The sequence below is a fragment of the Protopterus annectens genome, chromosome 8.part0, assembly GCF_019279795.1.
Source record: "Protopterus annectens isolate FY-2018-M chromosome 8.part0, PAN1.0, whole genome shotgun sequence".
Taxonomy (NCBI): Eukaryota; Metazoa; Chordata; order Ceratodontiformes; family Protopteridae; genus Protopterus; species Protopterus annectens.
Genome location: NC_056741.1, coordinates 1,225,467,297 through 1,225,488,648, shown reverse-complemented (window position 1 = coordinate 1,225,488,648; position 21,352 = coordinate 1,225,467,297). Strand labels below are relative to the sequence as shown.

Genomic DNA, 21,352 nt, shown 5'->3' with positions numbered 1-21,352 from the left:
TGTGCAGGATCTGATTGTTTTGCTGGGACAGTAGTTGTTGTCTTTGAGGCAAGGTCCAAGCTGGGTATTGAGACAAGTTCCTTAGGATTGGGTACCAGTATTGGCGGGGCCAGTCTGGGGCAATTAATATCTCTTTGGCTTCTCTTGTCTGACCTTTAGGAGGACCTTGGGTAGAAGAGGCAGAGGAGGAAAGGTGTAAACTGACAGGTTTTTCCAACTGAAGGATAGGGCGTCCACTTTCCATGCTTGTCTGTGATAAGTCCTTGTGCAGAATCTTTTCAATTGATAACTTTGAGGAGAGGCAAATAGATCTATGTCTGGGCTCCCCCATTTCTCTGTTATCATGCTGAATACTTGTGGATTTAGTTTCCACTCATGAGGATCCATACGGTTTCTGCTTAAATAGTCTGCCAGAGTGTTATGTTTTCCTGGCTGGAATTGAGCTTGAAGATTTATTTGGTAGGTCAAAGCTGTGTCCCACAGTGCCATGGCTAATCTGCAAAGGGGATATGAGTGTGTGCCCCCTTGGTTGTTTATATACCACATGACTGTGGTGTTGTCTGTCTTTATCAGTAGTTGTCCCAGATGAGGTAAGTCCTTGAAGGCTGTTGGGGCATTTTGAGCAGCTAGCATCTCTTTCTGGTTGATATGTAGATGTATTTGATTTGGTGCCCCATATGTCCCGAATGCATCTTCCTGCCATGTGGGCCCCCCCAGGCATAATCTGATGCGTCTGTTGTTAAGGTTTGGCTGGCAGGGGGTAGAGTGAAGGGCCGTCCCATGTTTTGGTGACAGGCCTTTGCCCACCATAGATCATTGTTTCCAGACTGTGTGAATATTGACTCCCTAAACGTTTTAGGTACCATTGAAGTTTCCTCATATGCAGTCTTGCATATGGAATTAGTAGGATGCAGGATGCCATGAAGCCCAGTGCCTACAGAATTTGTCTTGCGGAAGACTGGGTTTTTGTTGCCATCAGTTTGAAGTAAGTAGTTAGTTGCCTTGGTTTGTCTGGCGTGAGGTAAGCCATCTGGGCAGTTGTATGCAAACTTGCACCCAGGAATGTTATCTTTTGAGAGGATACCAGTTGCAATTTCTTTTCATTTATTGTGTACCCTAGGCATGCTAGAAACCTTTTCACAAATGCCAGGTGTCGTAGAAGAGTGTCCTTGTTCTCTGCTTGAATGAGACAATCGTCCAAGTAAGGATATATTTGAATACTTCTTTGTCTGCAAAATGCAATTACTGGTGCCAGGCAATTTGTAAAGACCCTGGGCGCAGTAGATAAGCTAAAGGGCAGTGCAGAGAATTGGTAATGCATTAAGCCAGCCTTGAATCTGAGGTATCTTCTGCATGACTGTCTTATTGGGACATGCAGGTATGCCTCTTAAGTCTAAAGTCACCAGCCAAGCATTTTTGCCCAGCATGGGCAGAAGCTGTTGCAAAGTGAGCATTTTGAATTTTGTAATGTCCAGATATGTGTTCAAAATCGATAAATCCAGTATTGGCCGCCAGGCCTTGTCTTTTCTGGGTACCAAGAACAGTTGAGTAAAAACCTTGTCCTTTTTCCTGTTCTGGTACTGTCTGAATGGCCCCCATATCCATGAGGGACGTAACCTGTTTCTGTGCCTCTGCCCATTGTTTTTTTGGCAGGTCTGGCCAACCATTTGTCATTGGCAGTGTGTAGAAATGGAATCTGTATCCCTATGATACAATGTTCAGTACCCACTTGTCCTGGGTTATTAACTGCCAATTTTGAGCAAAAAGTGCTAATTTTCCCCCTATGGGTGCTGCCAAATGATAAGTGCTTGGTGTAGGCAGAGGGAAGTCATTGGGATTGCTTTCTGTAGGTTTGCGCTTTATCTCCTCCAGATTTGGAGGTGGATGCATCCCATTGCTTTGACCTGTATGAGTCTTGCGCCTGGTACCTGGAACCTTTAGGGCATCTGGATTTGCCTCTTTGAGCTCTGTCTGACACAGGAAAGGGCCAATTTTTTGTAGGCCAGTGTCTACTGAATCTAGGTGGCTGCACTTGTAAGAAATATTTAACAGTTTGCATAGACGTAGCTTTGTCTTCCATTTTCTTTAAAACCTCTTCTGCCTTAATACCAAACAGAGAATCATGCTGTAAAGGTGCATCTAGCAATTTAGCTTTAACATGATCAGGCAAATTTTGTTCCTTTAACCAGGCATGCCTCCTAATCATAGATCCAGTAACTGCGGCCCTGCAGGAGGTCTCTAAAGAATCAAAACCACATTGCAAAGTATGCTTTCCAACTTGTTCAGCTGCATGCAATAATTCCTGCAATTCCTTATTTTCTGCACATTCTGAAATCAACATCATTTTCTGTTTCAGCAATCCCATAAAATGTTGTTGGTACTTAAACATATGAAATTGACAGTTTAAGGCCCTGATTGCCAAGGTTGCAGATGTATAAACCTTTTTTCCCCATCTGTTCAGCGCCCTTGAATCTCTGGCGGAGGGGGTAGGGATTTTTGCTGTTGAGGCCTTAACTCCCTTTGGACCCTGTGAAATAGTTTCAGGATCAGCAGCAGGGTTTCTAAATAAACATTTATGAGAGTCAGGGACCCTGTAATACCTGTCAGGCTTACTGGGAGCAAGAGGTAAAGAGTCAGGGGTCAGGCTTGACGCCGAAAAAACATCATCCACAATATCTAACACAGGGGGAATGGCTAAAGGCTTGTGCTGAGGGAGAAGGAGGAAATCCCTGAGCCTCTTTTTTGATTCTGAGAAGTCTTGACTCTCCCAGTGAAAATGCTCCCTCAAAGTATGCAAGGTTTCTCCAAATGAATAATCCTCAGTAGGAGATGCAGATGGAATAGACTCCTCAGCAACAGAATCCTCATAGGGAGGTAAAGATAATTCCTGATCAGAAGAAACAGAAACCTGATCTGAAGATTCATAGTCAGTGTCTTGCCTAGGCCTCTTATCTGGAGGGGGATGGGTACCCCTGATCAAGGTAATAAGGTCTTCAGCCATTTTGATCATCTGTTTTTAGGCAGGCGTCATTTTTTTTAGTTTTAGAAGGTGGTTTTGCAGCTTTGGTCAGTTTGATATAAAAATGTTGAGGGTCTGAATTCACCCTCAGAAGCTGGTGCCTGGTCAGCGGCTCCGGACCCATCTGAGGGACATACATCCGTCGGTCCAATACCTTGAGTATCTTGCGGCATGCTGGACTCCACATGGGTGCCGGTAGAGGCCTGCGACTCGAAGGTAGCGGGTATCAGGGGCTGCGAAAGCGCCTCACTGAGTACCGGCGAACCGGCGACTGGCTTAGGAGAAGCTTCGTCGTCGGTTTTGGATCTCGACTGCCTTTCTTTGTCCTTTACTTTGCATTTTTTATGTACTCCGGTAGTCGGATTACTATCAGACGACATCTCTGGGTAGTTGAATCTGTTTCCAAAATACTTAGATGCAAAAATATACCGACGCTTTATAGTGCGTTGGTTAAATCTAGCACAAAACCGACAGCCAGGCACGTTGTGATCAGGGCCTAGGCAAGGAATAAAGTATAAATGGAAATCCTTATGAGGTATTTGCTTCCCACAAGTAATACAATTATTAACTTTTTCTGACATCGGTAAAAAGCAAGAAAAAAGTTTCCCCAATGGGGTACTTAGCTTTATTGAAGACTTCGGTTCTGAAACTCAAACGTGAATATTTCAGTAGTCGGCGAACCGGCACTTGTGAAATGCTTCTGCTTTGGGCACCACGCAGCAAGAAAGACTAAAGAAAATGGCGTCGGCTGCATGTTTTATACCCCTGACGACCTGACGTCATGGAAGAGGAGACAGCAACCGACGCAGGACCCAAGACTTTGGAATTCAGGCCGACTGAGGGCAACCTGCCAGCAGATTACCCCAAATGTAATGACTGCAACAGTGAAACACGAAGAACATTTACCATATCGACGGTAACCCACTTAACTTTGAAGGTGTGATAAAAGACCTAGGGACACAGGTAGATAGCAAGCTCTCATTCGACAACCATGTTGCCACTGTCATTAGAAAGTCATTCTACGTGGCACATTTCATTACAAAAGGTTTCTCATCCAGGAAGAAGGAAGTCATAATCCCTCTCTACTCATTCCTCATTAGACCCTTTATAGAGTACAATGCCCCATTTGGCATGTACCTCACTAGACACCTCCAACAGCTGGAGAGCCCACAAAAGTTCCTCACAAAGAGGATCTCATGACTCAAACACATGCCTTATACAGAAAGACTCAAAAAAACTCCAGCTTTACTCAGTCTCATATCACTTACTTAGAGGCAATCTCTGCTTGACATACAAAGACATGTCTGACCCAGTACTGCTAGGCAGGCTTCATCTAAAAGTCACAATCCCTCTGCGCCACATGCTCCAAAGACCTCACCCTCATCACCACATTAAACAGAACCTGCTGGAGGGACAGGTTCCTAACTCAGAGACTTCCCATACTCTGTAATAAACTCCCCATTCACGTCAAGCAGAGGACCTCACTAGCCCTCTTCAAGAAAAATCTCAAGTGGATGGGTAATAGGAAATTCACCCCGGGGATCACTTCAATAGCTTTGCTCGATAGGGGCACAAGGAACTAATGTCTGGCAGCCACTAAGCAATATCACACAAATTATTAAATTCCTGCTTCTTTTTAAACAAGAAACATCTTCATTAAACCATCACTTACTACATAGGCAGTCAAACATTTATATAAATGAAACCACACCGGCACAATTCTATTTACAAACATTTTACATCACAAACCGTACTGACATACTCCCAGTTGCAAACGTTATACATCACTTATAATTTAACCAATCTTTCTCACTCAAACATTACATAGCTCATTTAAGTCCTGCTGTCTTTTAAGCCTCATTCCTCCCACGTATTGTTCCCACAATTCCCATCTTTTCCTATGTAGTTTGCTCCTACACTTTTCTAAAGATCGCAGTTCCAGTAGTTTTATCTCTGTTACTACATTCACTACTTCCAGTATAGTCTGTTTAGATTCTGATTTCCATTTTCTAGTAATTAATTTTTTGGTAGCCACCATTATTAGACACAGCAAGGCCTTACCATGTCTTAGCAATTCTGATTCTGTATCATAACTCAGAAAAATCATCTCCCTCGTCAGACCAATCTACCCACCCAGCATCTCCAACAGTGCATTCTGCAGGGAACCCTTAAAGTCTACCAACTCACCGCACTCCCAGGAAACATGTTCCCAATCACCTCTTTCTTCCCCCTCACACCTCCAACATTTACTGTTCACCTGAGGAAAAATTCTCTGGAGTCTACTTTGGGTATAAAAATATCTGTGTAAACATTTACTGGCAAAAATCCTAAATCTTCTAGATTTTGTTGCATATTTGTGAGACATATATATACAATATATATATATATATATATATATATATATATATATATATATATATATATATATATATATATATCCTTCCATTGTCTCTTTGTGAATTACATATCCAATCTCTTCCCAATCCTTTCTAACTTCCTCTGATTCTTATAGTTATCGTGCAATATTTTATATGCTCTAGTCTCTCTCTTTCTCTTTCAGCTTTTCGAATTATTCCTTTTTAATGGCAGCTTCTTTTCTACATTCTATTAAAAACTCTACCAGTGCTGGTCTTTCATTTAGGATTACCCTATTTCTTTCTCTTTGCCTATACTCTGATATCAATCCCTGATAGAGAAGGCAATCTCTAACCTGCAGTCCAAATAAATTCTTGGTGTCCCCCCATTCTGTCATCTGTTCCTCTCAAGTTATTTGCTCCCAATACCTTGGTTCCTTTGCCAGTTTTCATAAGTTGGTACTAGGCTATTGGCCCTAGGGCCTATACAAGCCTAGCCATAACAATTCTCTGGCTATTTCTTCCCACACTATTTACTTCTCTGGACCCCTGTCTAGCAGGGCAACTGACGTGATCCCTGGGGTTTTCTCCAATAAATTCCAGCCTCCTCTTGCCTACTGTCTGTACCCCTAATTACAGTTCACCCTATCGGCAGAATGTCCTTTCTCCATTCCCATGTTGGTTTAGTATTTTGAATACTTTCTGCTACTTTATGGATATAATATTCTGCATGATTGTTATTCTCCTTAAAGACCTGCATCCAAAATTCCAGTCTCCTTGTTTCTTGAGCTTCCCCCGTGTTTCATCATCATCTATTTCTTTGAATTATAGTTTTCAGCTTGTGCTATGTATAGGTGTCTTAACTGCGTAGCTCCAAAATACCCCTTCAAACTGAGTAATCCCAATCTGCCCTGTTCTACTGGAAGAATCCGCTTATGTCCCTTTTCCTTGTTGATCCTGCTGAAGTTGTTTTCTCAGAAGGATGTTGTGAATCATGGCACAGATGATGAAGATTCAGTACATATACATGGATTGTACTGCAGGGCTCCCCCAGTGACTTCAGCAGTCCAAACACACGCTCTATGATATTTCTGGTTTGAGCATGTGCCTCATTACGGCTTTATTCAGTGGGTGTGTGTGTGCGTTTCCATGGGTGTCATCAGCCACAGTTCCAGTGTATAACCTGCATCTCCCAGTAAATGACCCTGTAGGCCATCACCCCTAGTGAACATCTGATACAGTTGGGAGTTGTGCCAGATATGTGAGTCGTGTTAACTGCCTGGGTTGCCAGCACACGTATTCAAGATGATTACCTTAGCTTTACACAAAACTTGGCAGTTAAAGTGGAAGCCCTTTCTATTTATGTATACCCTTCCCTGTTCTCCAGGTGGTGCTTCATTCCTATATGTGTACAATCTATGGCACCCAGTACTTCAAGGTAGCGTGCTACAGTTAGAACTCCTGCATATTTCTGGCCCTGTCTTCAGGTGTATGAGGAAAATATATTTGGTCACTGGCATGTTGTAGCATAGCATTCAGGAATCGATGGAGGACCCTGAATGCTGATGCCTGTGACACCCCCCAGCATGTCTCCTGCTGGTCTCTGAAAAATTCTAATGGCTACACATACAGTGCAATGAAAAAGTATTTGCCCCCTTCCAGATTTCTTATTTTTTTGCATGTTTGTCACACTTAAATGTTTCAGATCATCAAATTTAAATATTAGACAAAGATAACACAAAATGCAGTTTTTAAGTGATGATTGTATTTATTAAGGAAAAAAAACTATCTAAACCAAAACGTAATTGTATCCTAAACCTAATAACTGGTTGTGCCACCCTTAGCAGCAACAACTGCAATCAAGCGTTTGTGATAACTGGCAATGAGTCTTTCACATCGCTGTTGAGGAATTTTGGCCCATTCTTCTTTGCTGAATTGTTTTAATTCAGCCATATTGGAGGGTTTCCAAGCATGGACTGCCTTTTTAAGGTCATGCCACAGCATCTCAATTGGATTCAAGTCCAGACTTTGACTAGACCACTCCAAAACCTTCATTTTGTTTTTTTAAGCCATTCAGAGGTAGACTTGCTGGTGTGTTTTGGATCATTGTCCTGCTGCGGAACCCAAGTGCGCTTCAGCTTGAGGTCACGAACTGATGGCTGGACATTCTCCTTCAGGATTTTTTAGTAGAGAGCAGAATTCATGGTTTCATCAATCACAGCAAGTCATCCAGGTCCAGAAGCAGCCCCAGACAATCACACTACCACTACCATGTTTGACTGCTGGCATGATGTTCTTTTTCTGAAATGCTGTGTTACTTTTACGCCACATGTAACAGGGACGCACACCTCCCAAAAAGTTCAACTTTTGTTTAGTCAGTCCACAGAATATTTTCCCAAAAGTCTTGGGGATCATCGAGATTTTTTTTGGCAAAAGTGAGACGAGCCTTTATGTTCTTTTTGGTCAGCAGTGGTTTTCACCTTGGAAGTCTGCCATGCATGCTATTTTTGCCCAGTCTCTTTCTTATGGTTAAGTCATGAAGACTGACTTTAACTGAGGCAAGTGAGGCCTGCAGTTCTTTAGATGTTGTTCTGGGTTCTTGTGACCTCTTGGATGAGTCATCGCTACGCTCTTGGGGTAATTTTTGTAGGCCGGCCACTCCTGGGAAGGTTCACCACTGTTCCATGTTTTCTCCACTTATGGATAATGGCTCCCACGATGATTCGCTGGAGTCCCAAAGCTTTAGAAATGGCTTTGTAACCTTTTCCAGACTGAAATATGTCAATTACTTTGTTTCTCATCTGTTCCAGAATTCCTTTAGATCGTGGCATGATGTCTTCCTTTTTGGGATTTTTTGTCCTGCTTCACTTGGTCTGACAGGTTCTATTTAAGTGATCTCTTGATTCAACACGTCTGGTCGTAATCAGGCCTGGGTATCGCTAGTGAAACTGAACTCAGCTTTCCCAAAAATGTGATTAACCACAGTTACTTCATGACTTAACAAGGGGGGGGCAATTACTTTTTCACATAGGGCCTTGCAGGTTTGGATAGTTTTTTCCTTAATAAATAAAGTCATCACTTAAAAACTGCATGTTATGTTTACTTGGGTTATCCTGGTCTAATATTTGTCTAATACTTTAATTTGTTTAATGATCTGAAACATAAATGTAACAAACATGCAAAAAAAAAATAAGAAATCAGTAAGGGGGCAAATACTTTTTTCACTGCACTGTACTGGTTCCCCTCTGTTTGCCCTTGGGACGACAGAGGTTGGAGAGTTCTTGTAGAGTATCTCTATCCGCCCTGTAGAGCTCTACAATTTTCACCTCATGCAGATTTTGATAAGTTAAACAGGGTTTGAAAATTCTACACCTTCTTGGTCATAGTCTATTAGCAGAAACAGCAGCCTGTTGCACATACACATGAAGTAAAGCAACAGTGGCCCCTAACATTCTGTCTGTGTAGACTCCTTTCCATGGCTGTATTCCAATAGGTTTTGGAATTTGCAGGGAAAACCAGCGATGAGTCTACACAGTTGCTTTACAGCTTGTTGAATAGCTCCTCCATCTTGGATTGGTTGATTAGAATAAAATTCAGCTGCTTACACTGTAATTATCATGCTATGGTGTTTACCATGTACAGCCACTTACTAAATACAAAACGATGCGCTGATGTTTGCATGCCGCGCCATTATGTGCACACGTTTTTTATGTCTCTATAGGGTTTATTGAATCTGCACCTTAATTTATCCTATTTCCACAATTTCAGTCTCACTACACCTCGACTCACATTTATGAGTCTCGGAATTTAAAACTGTTACCATCTCATTATTATACTTGTTTTCTTTTGATGTTCTATTTTTATTTTACTGCTTAACTGTTAGGTATGTAAATAAATTTGAATTGGTTTAGGTACGGATAACACCACTATTACATGTGCCCATACTACTTGCAACGGGTCTGCTTTGTTTCACTGAAAACACACTTCACTGAAACTCATTTAGTTGAAAACTCATTTCACTGAAAATAAGTTGCCTGAGTACAGTTCACTGAAAGCTCACTTCACTGAACTCATTTGACTGAAACTCATTTCGTTGAAAGGTAGACGGCCTCTTCCCCACTGTATTGCGATTGTGGAGTTAGTATATATAGTATGTGGGGGTGTGGGGGGTGTATCCCCCCACATATTTTAAACGCTGGAAACCATAGACATGGATACTTACAAGTTGAATGAATAACTCTTTCCAGAAAATAATATATACCCAAACTATGTGGGGGGGGGGCTGTGCCCCCCACACCCCCCTTACTATATATACTAACTCCAGGATCGCACTACAGTGGGGAACAGGCATATACCTTTCAACGAAATGAGTTTTAGTCAAATGAATGAATGAAGTGAGTTTTCAGTGAATTGTGCTCAGGCAACTGATTTTCAGTGAAATGAGTTTTCAACTAAATGAGTTTCAGTGAAGTGTGTTTTCAGTGAAATGAAGTAGACCCCTTGCAACACCTCTCAGTCCTTCTGAAGCACTTTAATCAAACAAGCTGGCCAAGCACATACTGAAAGCTTTACAACTTCATCAAGGATTCCTCATCACATATTCAGTATCCACACACTTTCACTAAGTTATCTTTTTTTTATGAACCCTACCCTCAGCAGAATAAGAGAGAGTATCAACCTTCTCAGCTGCTACTGTATCTTCATACATACAGGTATACTAAGTCATATATGACCTTCCTCACTGCAAGTCATGTGTTCTATTTAAGTATCTAACTGCCAGGGTTTTAATATATCAGAATTCTTAGCTTATGTGCAAACCTACATATCCGATGTCCCAAAATAATTGAATCCTATTAATCTAAAGATTTTTCTATTTTAGAAAAAATCTGAGGTAAGGGCAAAAATAACATACACAAAAAGGAAACAGCTATTTCAGTGTATCTGTATACCTAACTGAGGTAACTTATTTACAGCTCTTAAATTATTACCAGGTTATCCAAAAGACCAGCATATGTCTGCTTGCAATAAGACCGTCTGGCAATCCACATAGCTATCTCTTTATTGTCCTGACGAACAAACCCATTTATATGGACTCCATAACGTTTTACTCCAAACAAACCTGTCAGTGAAAAGAAAAAAGAAACATCAAAACTAAAAGAAATCTCTTGTTAACTCATTCATACCTAGAGGCAGTATAATTTCATACCGCCTAACACCCAATGATTTCCTGCCTGGATAGATTTTCCAGAAAATGCAGTTATAAACCATGCCTTTAGACAAATCTAAATATCTTGAGAATCATGTCAGATATAGAAAACAATAAACAGCAAATTTGTTCAGCATGCAATCAACCTTTTGCTTATAATAATGGTTCATCCAGTCATAACCTTGATTTTATACTAATAAGTCACCAAAAATTAAGCTCTGTTAATGAAATTAAACAAATAATTGCTGGAAGCTCTGTGGGTATAGTAGTAAGATCCTACTATCAAGTAGAAGTTGTTTTCTTTTTAAACAAGAAACATCTTCATTCAATTATCATGTATGACATAGGCAATCTTACAGTTATATTAATGAAAATAAAACCGCAGCGACACAATCTCAGTTGCAAACATTATACATTACAAACCATGGCGACCCAACTTTAGCTGCATACATTACACATCACTTTTAATATATCCAGTCATTGTCAGTCAGCCATTATATATAGCTCATTTTAACATTGATTTTTAAACCTTGTTCCTCCTCTGTATGTATTAATCCCACATTTCCCATTTTTCCCATGTAATTTGCTCCTACCCTTTTCTAAAGATCTCAGTCCCAGTTGTCTTATCTTTGTTATTATCTTCACTACGTCTACTAAAGTTGGTTAAGACTTTGACTTCCATTTTCTAGTAATTGCTTTTTTGGCATCCATCATAATTAGACTCAGCAAGGTCATAGCTCAAAAAATAAGTTCCCTAGTTACTCCAATTTGCTCACCCAGCATCTCTGACAGAGCAGTTTGCAGGGAATCTTTTAAAGTCTGCCAACTCATTACACTCCCAGAAAATATGTTCCCAGTAACCTCTTTCTCCCCTATCACACCTCCAAACATTTGGTGCCTACCCGAGGAATAATTCTTTGGAGTCTGCTTGGGGAATAAAAATATCATTGTAAGCACTTCCAAGCAAATATCCTAAATCTTCTAGATTTTATTGCATATTAGGGAGACATACATATATCTCCCATTGTTTCTTTGTGAATTGCTTATCCAGTCCTCTTCCCAATCCTTCCTAACCTCCTCTGAATGATTCTTATAGTCATCATGCAATATTTTATATGCTGTACTAATTATTCCTTTCTTAACGGCAAGTTCTGTTCTAGATTCTACTAAAAATTCTACCAGTCATGATCTTTCATTTAAGACCTCCCCATTTCTTTCTCTTTGCCTGGACTCTGCTATCAACCCTTGATAGGGAAGGCTATCTCTAACCTGCAGTCCAAAAAAGTTCTTGGTGTCCTTCCATTCTATTACCTTTCCCTCTTTATTATTTGCTCCCCAAACCTTGGTTTCTTTGCCAGTTTTCTCCAATATACTCCAGCCCCCTCTTGCCTACTGTCTGTATCCCTAATTGCAGTCAGCCCTATCATCAGATTCTCCTTTCTCCATTCCCGTATTGGCCTACTTCTTAGACTACCTTCTGCTACATTATGAACATAATATTCTGTATGATTATTGTTGTTTTCCTTAAAGGTCTTCATCCACAATCCCAGTTTTTCCCTGTCACTTGAAGTCCCCCCCTGTTTCGTCATCTCTTTCCACTTTCTAGTTTTCTGCTTGTGCTATGTACAGTAGCCTTAACTGTGTTGCTATGAAATACCCTTTCAACTTAGGTAATCACAGTCTGTCTTGTTCTATTGGAACAGTAAGCTTGTCCCACTTGACTCTTGCTGTCTTCCCCTCCCAGATAAAATCATTCAGCCCTTTATTAATTACTATCCACAACTTCTCCTTTGGTTGATAAAAATATGCCTGGCCTGTGTATAAAACTAAAGCAACTAAGACATTTTAACTGCTTGTATCTTACTATCAATATCCATATAACAGAGCTTCCATTTTCTCACTTTTGTATTATCTTTTTAGTCTCTTCCCACATATCCTTAGCTGCACACCGTTATCATTTTTAATCCATACTCCTAAATACTTAATTTTATCATGTCCCCATAAGTATGGAGATTGCTAAAATAATTTGCATGTTGGCACATAATTTACCGCTATTGCTTTTGTTTTAGCTTCATTCATTTTGTATACTGAAAAGGTTTTAAACTGTCTCAATATGTTCCACAATACTGTAATGTCCCTTTCTAGTTCTGTCAGGTATAAAATAATGTCATCTGTAAATAGAGCCAGCTTTTCTTGACTACCATACCAATTATATCCTTAAATTTTATAGCTCTCTAAGCTGAGAAAATGCTTGAATGCTTTCAGAAAACATTTTGTCCAAACCATTTCTCTTTATCAGATTGCCTGCTAGAGACATGAGAACCAGATACAAAACTGTTTACTAGAAAAAAAAGCTTTACAGTATTCAATATTCTTTTTCATTTACTTGTTTTCTGTTAAAACTTACTATATAATCACTAGTAATAAAAAATCCCAGAAAAGTCCATGAACCAGGCAAATATAAATGTCGAAGCATATAAAATTAACACTATTTATTCAAGATGGTAAGTGCTTTCATGAATAGCTTCATCAGACCATACAAAACGAAATAACCACAGGTCATTTAAATACATTATAACAACCAATCAAAACTCAGAGCCTAATTTCATCAATTTAAAGTAAAATCACACAGTCATTCGAACACACACATATCCTTATAGCTATCATTCAAAAACAATACATACAAAATATATATATATATATATATATATATATATATATATATATATATATATATATATATATATAATGCATGGAAAACAAACATAACAAATAAAAATAACTCAACATACGCAAAAATGCATATATAAAAATAAATACAGCCATTATGCATAACTATATATATGTAAAAAATATATAAATACAACTATCATTGTATGTGATTAATATAAATATGATTAGACCTAAACCTCAAAAATTCAATTCACATTATTTTATCTATTGTTAACTGCTAGAGGTTACAGCCAGCAGGAAGTAGAAGACAATCTTGTTGATTTGAATAACCTTAGGTGAGATAGGGCAAAGCCATATTTTTCTTTGAGATTAGATATAGACGGCCATCCTATAAGAATACAACATATGAATAATTTAAAGATACCAATGCTTTTTTACCAAAGATGTTAAAACAATCTCAGATATTATTAGGAAGAACTGGTGTGTCCTGACTACAGATCTAGATGTAAGGAGTCTAGTTGGTGATCAACCCACTTTCTTATTTCAAATCCAACATAATTTGAAAAGGTTATTATGCCACTCAAGAGAGAGTGGTTATAGATGGAGGTATGGGCACTCATCCCTGTGGCAACTTCAATTTTTGTGGGTACCTAGATACAACAGGGACATTTATACATCCAGATACAGGCCAGAGGTTTAAGTCTGAGGTTAGTGCCAACTGTAGAACACAAAAGGTGGTCTACCTTGCCACATGCATGGTATGTGGGTCATTTTATGTTGGCAAGACCAACTGGTCACTTCCAGAGAGAGTGAGGGAGCATGTATATGGTATCAGGGTTAGGTCTACTAACAATACTCTATCTAAACATGTGATGACAGCTGGTGATGATCATTTCTTTAAGTTTACGGTTATTGATGAGGTGATTCCAACTATACCCGAGGGTGATATTAAGAATTTATCAGAAAGTAGGGAGGTAAGATGGATTTTGAGGCTTACAGCCAATAGAGGGAGGGGTTTAAATGAGAGGGCATCAATTAAACCCACACTGAAGCAGAAGAAGCTCTCTGTTAGATAAAATAATGTGAATTGAATTTTTGAAAGTTTAGGTCTAGTCATATTTATATTAATCACATACAATGATAGCTGTATTTATATTTATATATTTTTACATATATATAATTATTCACAATATCTATATTTATTTTTATATATGGATTTTTCTGTATGTTGAGTTATTTTTATTTATGTTTATTGTTTTCCATGCATTATTATATATATATTTTTGTGTATGTATTGTTTTTGAATGATAACTACAAGGATATAAGTGTGTGTTCGAATGAATGTGTGATTTTACTTTAATATGATGAAATTAGGCACTGAGTTTTGATTGGCTGTTATAAAGCATTTAAATGACCTGTGGTTATTTTGTTTTGTATGGTCTGATGAAGCTATTCATGAAAGCGCTTACCACCTTGAATAAACAGTGTTAATTTTATATGCTTGGACAATTATATTATTTTCCTGGTTCGTGGACTGCTCTGGGATTTTTTTACTACTAGTGCTTGTGTTACTTTGGGCAGTCCTACGTTTATCCTTTGTGGTGCTGTACTTTACTGTGCTGCCGTTTTATTTGTTACTATATAATATTAATGTTTTAACCTAGTCATTCCTCTATGCAAGAACGAGAAAAAGTAGACATTTTTCATTTGTCATGTTCTTTTAACCAGATCTTTTTTTTAAATTGCAGTATCTACATTTCTTAAATCTAAACAAGGAGAAAGACAGAAGAAGGGAGAGAGAGAGAGAGACAGAAAATAAAATCAGGAGCAACTATTTATATTAGTATCCCCATTACTCTTAAAAGTAACTGAAAAAAACTATAACATGCAAAGAAAATCATGCACCATTTACATAGTAGTATTAAGAAACAAAGATAGTTTTACTTAGTTAACTTTTCTCCCTCTTCTTTCCCCCTGAGTATTTTTCCAAACAATGACATGAAGTAGGGCATATGCTTTAGAGTCCCCTGCAAGCTTAACAAAGTCCAATATTTCCACATTTTCCTGTTCTGTCCTGTTTCACAAATATAATTATCACTTTGTAATCCCATACTTGCCAGTCTCCAAGTTACTGATTTTAGTCTCCAAACGTTGACATGAAGTAGGGCATATGGTTTAGAGTCCCCTACAAGTTTAACAAAGTCCAACAGAGTCCAATATTTCCAGATTTTCTTGTTCTATTCCTGTTCATCTCCATCTCCCGAACCCTGTCTCTGCTTCATCTCCAGTGCACTCTTAATTCTTTTAGTCAACTCCTGTGCTTTTTCCCCCATTCTCAAGCATTTTCCATTGAAACACTGGGAAAGGTTTCACTGGCACAGCCTCTCTGTGGTCTTTATTACAGAAGAACAAGAAACATAATCTCCTTCTATTTCACAGCTCTTTTTTTGTTGGATAACCTTTTTGTATTTCCGTTTTAGCATGTACTTCATCAAAAAATGATTTTGTTCCTTCAGTGAAAAATATTTTGAATATAGCTGGGTATGCAGTTTGAATCTCATGCCTGCTTCTCAACATTCTCTGAATAATGTAATACATTTATTCCTCTTTTGTCTGGTGTACAATGAGTAGTCATTCTCCACAAATACTCTGCTGTCTCCCACTTTTAATACTTTGTCCTGCTGCCACAGTTTTGTCAGAATCAACTCCTTCTGCTGGTAAGATTGCATCTTTACTATTTAAAGGTCCAGGTTGTTTTCTCATAGCCAGGTTTGGAGCATATATAAGATGTGCCCTTTCAATTAACAATTCCTGTTGTGGAATACCAGCCCAGTTGTTTACAGTCTGTTCCTTCCAGCTTTTCAGGTACAGAAGGGTTTTCTCTATGTGCTCTGTCCTCTTAATTCTATCATGTTTTTAAACATCCCTTCTTGTACAGCCTCATATTCAGCCAGCCTTTTCTTCATTTTGACCTCTGAGTTTTGCAGTTTTATCACCTTATACGAGTACCTGTTTAAAGCTTCTTACATTTTCCAGCCTTTTATTGTTTGAGTTGATATACTCCATCAGTGTTTCATTTATTTTAGTCAGGTCTGTGTGCAGTTGCTTTCTACTTTCCTCGAGGTTACTAAAGTCATGCCTGAAGCTTGCACTGCTTTTTGCTGAACAGCTATTGTACCTTTCCCCAGTCAGTGTTTTTTGTCACCTTTTATAGCTGATTTGACTGGCACCCAGGCAGTGCACTTACTAGCCATTTACAGAACATCACTCAGAAATCCAGGTCTACTGGCTTTCTCTGCTAAGCTTCTGTTTTCACACTCGGAGAGCTAGAATTAAGCTATTACTCAAAGTGCAAACATTTGGAGGTCTCAAGTAGAAGTTTTGTTAATGTAGATGTGATTTTCACTTTGGTGTGAAACAATTCTGTTAACCTTGTTCCATTTTTAAGATGTTTGCAAAACTGCATAATTATCCATACTTGAACACGTTATCACTCTAATAGACATCACTGATGTTGTACAATTTAGCTAGGGAGTGCAAAGTTTCTCTATGCAAGCGTTCATTTGATACCATTAAGAACCACAGAGAATGCCTCTAGTTAAACGTATTAATGAAAATATAAACATGTAAGACGTATTCATAATGCTGCAAGAAAAAGATAGTATATCTGCTTTGTTATGCTACATCCCTTATGGATCATGTCAAATTCCCAGCTAGGCAATGAATGGACCTGTGATTATGTAGATCAACAAAGTGTCTGAATGGATACTGACATCAGGATAAATGTGAACAAATACCTATTCATATCTTACATCTCCCTACTCTCCATTCTTCACTCACTTCCCTACTTTTATCAACTTCTCTCCCTTGGCTTTTTCTCTAAATGCAACATAAGCATGATTTTCTCTCACTTTGCATTGCAATTCATGTTTTATGACACTAACTTACATTTAATTTCTTTATAACTGTCTAAAATGTCTCTATTAATTCATTGTCATATAACTTATATCTGTTCATAATCAATGTTTTCACATCATGTCTAATTTGGTATAATTATTTATACTGCAGTTATTTTTGTATTATTTTTACAGACTGTAACATTATTGTTTTTAAAATGTTTTGTAATACTTTGGACCCTTTCTCCCAGGCTTCCACTGAAAATGGGCTGCTATCTAGTCTGACTTTCACAGTAAATAAATGCCAATAAATAAATAAATGTCCATTTTAATCAACTGATCGTAATAATTCAAAACAAACTCTATTTATTTCTATGTAGTTTGCTCCTTCTCTTTTCTAAAGAGCCCTCTTCTAGTTATTTTATAATATTCAACACATCAAATATAGTTGGTTTAGATTTTGATTTCTATCTTTTAATAATTGCCATTTTGGCAGCCATAAGAATTAAACTTAATAAGGCCTTAGTATATCTAGGCAATTCAGATCCTGTGGTCCAGTTCAAAAGAATAATGTCCTTAGTTACAGCCATTTCTTCTGCCAATATTTCTGAAACAGTTCTCTGTGGGGAATTTTGTAAACTCTGCCAACTCAGTATATTCCCAAAACACATGTTCCCAGTAAACCCTTTCTTCCTCATCACACCACCAACATTTGCTACCTACATGATGAAAAATTCTTTGAAGACTGCTTGGGCTATAAAATACCTATGCAAACACTTTCAAGCAAATATTCTAAACCTTCTGGACTTTGTTGCATACTTGGGAGCTATACATATATTCCCTCATTGTTCCATTGTGACTTGCTTTTCCAGTATCTCTTCCCAATCTTTTCTCATCTCATCTGACTGATTCTTATCATGCAATATTTAATATACCCTGTGACAGTCCCTACTCTGGGCCAGTATCCAAGGAGACCCAATCCTCACCACTGACACTGGTGAGGGATGGCCACTAGGGGCAAATATGGATATACACAGTATTTTTAGATGCAGCTCTCTGTGCCAAGCACAATTTCCCAAAATAGCATACAGGTAGGACACTCCCAACCTGGGGCTGGACTCTCTTTCTCTGTTCAGGCCCCAAACAAGGCTCCACACTAACCGCTTTGGAGTTCTATGTCCCTGTTCCCAGTAGCTGACACACACACTTAGATATCTAATTTTCACACACACACACACACACACACACACACACACACACACACACACACACACACACACACACACACACCTGGGAAAGGCTGGCACAGACATACCAGCTGTATCCCCTCTGCCCAGACTATGAGGTAATTCTGCTGCCACCAGTCAGCTACTCTAAGGCTCTTACAAGGGTACCCAGTTATAAATGGTACAGTTTGACCAATGCAGCAAGGCTTTCAGGAGCGGCCACAGTGTCACTAAAATAAGCATAAGTACTCTCAAGATATTAAAAGTATTATCTGAAAAATAGCCACAATGAAAGGTAAAGAAATATTTTATAATTTATTTTTCAGTTTGTTTACCGGGATAGCCCATTGGGCCAAGAATAACTTATTTTCAGTGGAGTTCTGGGGAGAAAAGCTCCATGACAACAATATAAGATAAAGACAATACATCCACACAATGCATAAAAATTTGCAGTTGAAGTGAAAAATACAGTTAAAAAAGAAGAAAAAATGTGCACACATGTACATTTATGTAAAAATAAAAAAAATTGGTGACTATTGCTGTTAAATTGGAGCATAATAACATTAGATTTGTTACATATTGGAAATATTAGAGAGTTGGCAAAGTGTTTTACAGGAAATCATAGAAGAGATAAAGAATGATAGGGGGATGAGAGGTGATAACTGTTGAATGAAGAAAAGGTGGGACTGACATTAAAAAAAGAAGTATAAGAGTAGTAGTAAAATAAAAAGAGGACAGGTGGTAGAATCAGTTGATCTCCGTATGATGAAAGACAGAACAGGAGAGAGGTACAGGAGTGTAAGAAATGGGGGAAGTAAAAAGGTGAGTCATGTGGGATGAGAGCAGGAACATTCCCAGAGGGTTTTAAGATGGGAATGAAGAAGGGTCTTAAAGGTAGGGAGGTTATGGGTAGTACGAATGATTGGTGGCAGGGAGTTCCAGATGCGAGCAAGGGAAAAGGATAGCAGGTGTCTGCCAGTTGGTCGAGCGGGCTTGTGCAGTTCGAGCAAATTCTGGTTGTTGGATCTTAGATACCTGTTGGGTAGATGCATTCTGAAAGAGAAGGCAAGGAAGAGGCAGAGAGAGGGTTTGAAGATGAGTTTATGGGCATGGGTAAGTTGTATGTAGCTAAGATGGTTAGGTAGTTCAAGCCAATTTGGTGTATGTAGGGCATTGCAGTGCTGAGAGGAGGATTTGTTGACAGTAGCGAACTTGGAAATTTTTTTGTAGCAGGAGGATAGTTTAGTCTTTAGAGAAGAAGTGGGGCACCATATAGAAGAGATGGAATGAGGTAGGTGGTAGAGAGTACAAGCCTAGTATTGGGAGAGATGTAGCGGTTGTGGTGATATAGCATGCCGAGTTTCTGGTGGGTTTTCTTTATATTAGTTAGTATGTGGGTATCGAATTTTAACTGTTCATCGATGAGGGCTACTAGTAGCTTTGCAAGGGATGCTACCTCAAGACAGGTATTATTTTGGCTAGTAATGGAGAATGAGTTCTTGTCTATAGTAGTATTTTTTGAGGGGAAAATAGCATGATTTTAGTTTTTGATGCGTTGAGTGATAGGTGGTTATCTAACATCCAGCGTTCAGTATAAGAGAAAGCATTCTGAGTTTGTTTTAAGAGAGTGGAGGTGGAAGTGGCAGTACAGATGATTGCAGAGTCATCTGCCTATTGAATAAGTTTAGCATTAGGAATGTTCTGGTGGAAGCCATTTATGAAAATGTTGAACAGTAAGGGACCCAATACAGAACTCTGGGGTACGCCTGTGGGAGTATTAAGGAAGGATGAGGTGGCTTTTTTCCATCTGACAGCTTGCTGTCAGTTGGAGAGGTAACTAGAAAACCAGTTGATAAAAGAGTAGGATAGGTTTAGATTAGAGTGCTTGGACAGGAGAAGGCTATGGGAGATTGTACCAAAGGCCTTGGATAAGTCCAGAAGCAGGGTAGACACTAGGCAGCCAGAGTCCCGGGCTTTGTTAACGGGTTTGAGGAAGGACAGGAGAGCAGTGGCCAGGTCTGAAACCATGCTGTGTGGGGGTAAGGAGGTGGTGGTCTTTAATGTAAGGTAAGAGTTGAAGGTGGATACATTTTTCCAGACGTTTTGAGATAGGGGATAAGATGGTGATTGGCCGATAATTGGGAATGTCATTGTTGTTGCCCCCTTTATGAAGGGGTATGATAAAGGCTTTTCCAGAATATGGGTACATAGCTTTCAATAGACTGATTTATTAGAATGGAAATGGGAAAGGCAATGGCATCAGCAGCTATTTTGAGGAAGCAGGATGAAAGATCGTCAGGGGCATTAGAGCAAAGTTTCAGTTTTTGAAGGAGTTTTTTTATGATGGAGATGGGAATGAGTTTGATAGTAAAGGAGGGCATTGAGAGGTGGCAGTGTTAGGGGTGGAAGAGATAGGATAATAAATAATAAACATAGAAAACATGAGAATACTGAATATCTAGTTACAATAAACACCACAGTTTCAATCACAGGAGATATACAAAATAACAGTTGGATAGATTCACACAAACACAGAAAAACAATACTTAACTAATCTCCCTATATGTTCCTGACTGACAAAAGAATTACTGTTCCCTGGTTACTTACAAAAGCAAGGCAAGATGATGAGTGCTGAGTTGCTTACTGCAGCAAGCAAGATGAGGTGCGAAGTTGTGTAAGATATATGTGAGAGATCTTTCCTGTCAGGTTCCAAAGTGCAGCTGCGAGAGTGCCAGAATATCTCTCAATAATATCTAAAAAGTAATTTCAGTGCTGGTTATAGAATGACATCACATATGGACACCCAGAGCTTTGCTAAGACCTGATGCAGCATTTGAAAGCTATAAAACAATTTCAAAAACGTTCATCCTTCTAGGGTTGCAATTAATTCACCCCTAAGGAAAATGCAGTAAGATTCCTACTCCTGGTTTTCCTGGACATTTTTGTCTCTGGCTGCAATCAGATCTGTAAGATAAAAT

The 21,352-nt window shown here is 38.9% G+C and overlaps 1 protein-coding gene across 1 annotated transcript in view; it reads right to left on the bottom strand.

The window, feature by feature from the left end:
• LOC122809320 (nudix hydrolase 20, chloroplastic-like) overlaps window positions 1–21,352 on the bottom strand; it is a 566,695-nt gene that overhangs the window by 352,215 nt on the left and 193,128 nt on the right. The window contains exon 4 of the mRNA XM_044080720.1: window positions 10,362–10,492. Coding sequence (XP_043936655.1) covers window positions 10,362–10,492 — 131 coding nt within the window. The remainder of the gene's footprint in view (window positions 1–10,361; window positions 10,493–21,352) is intronic.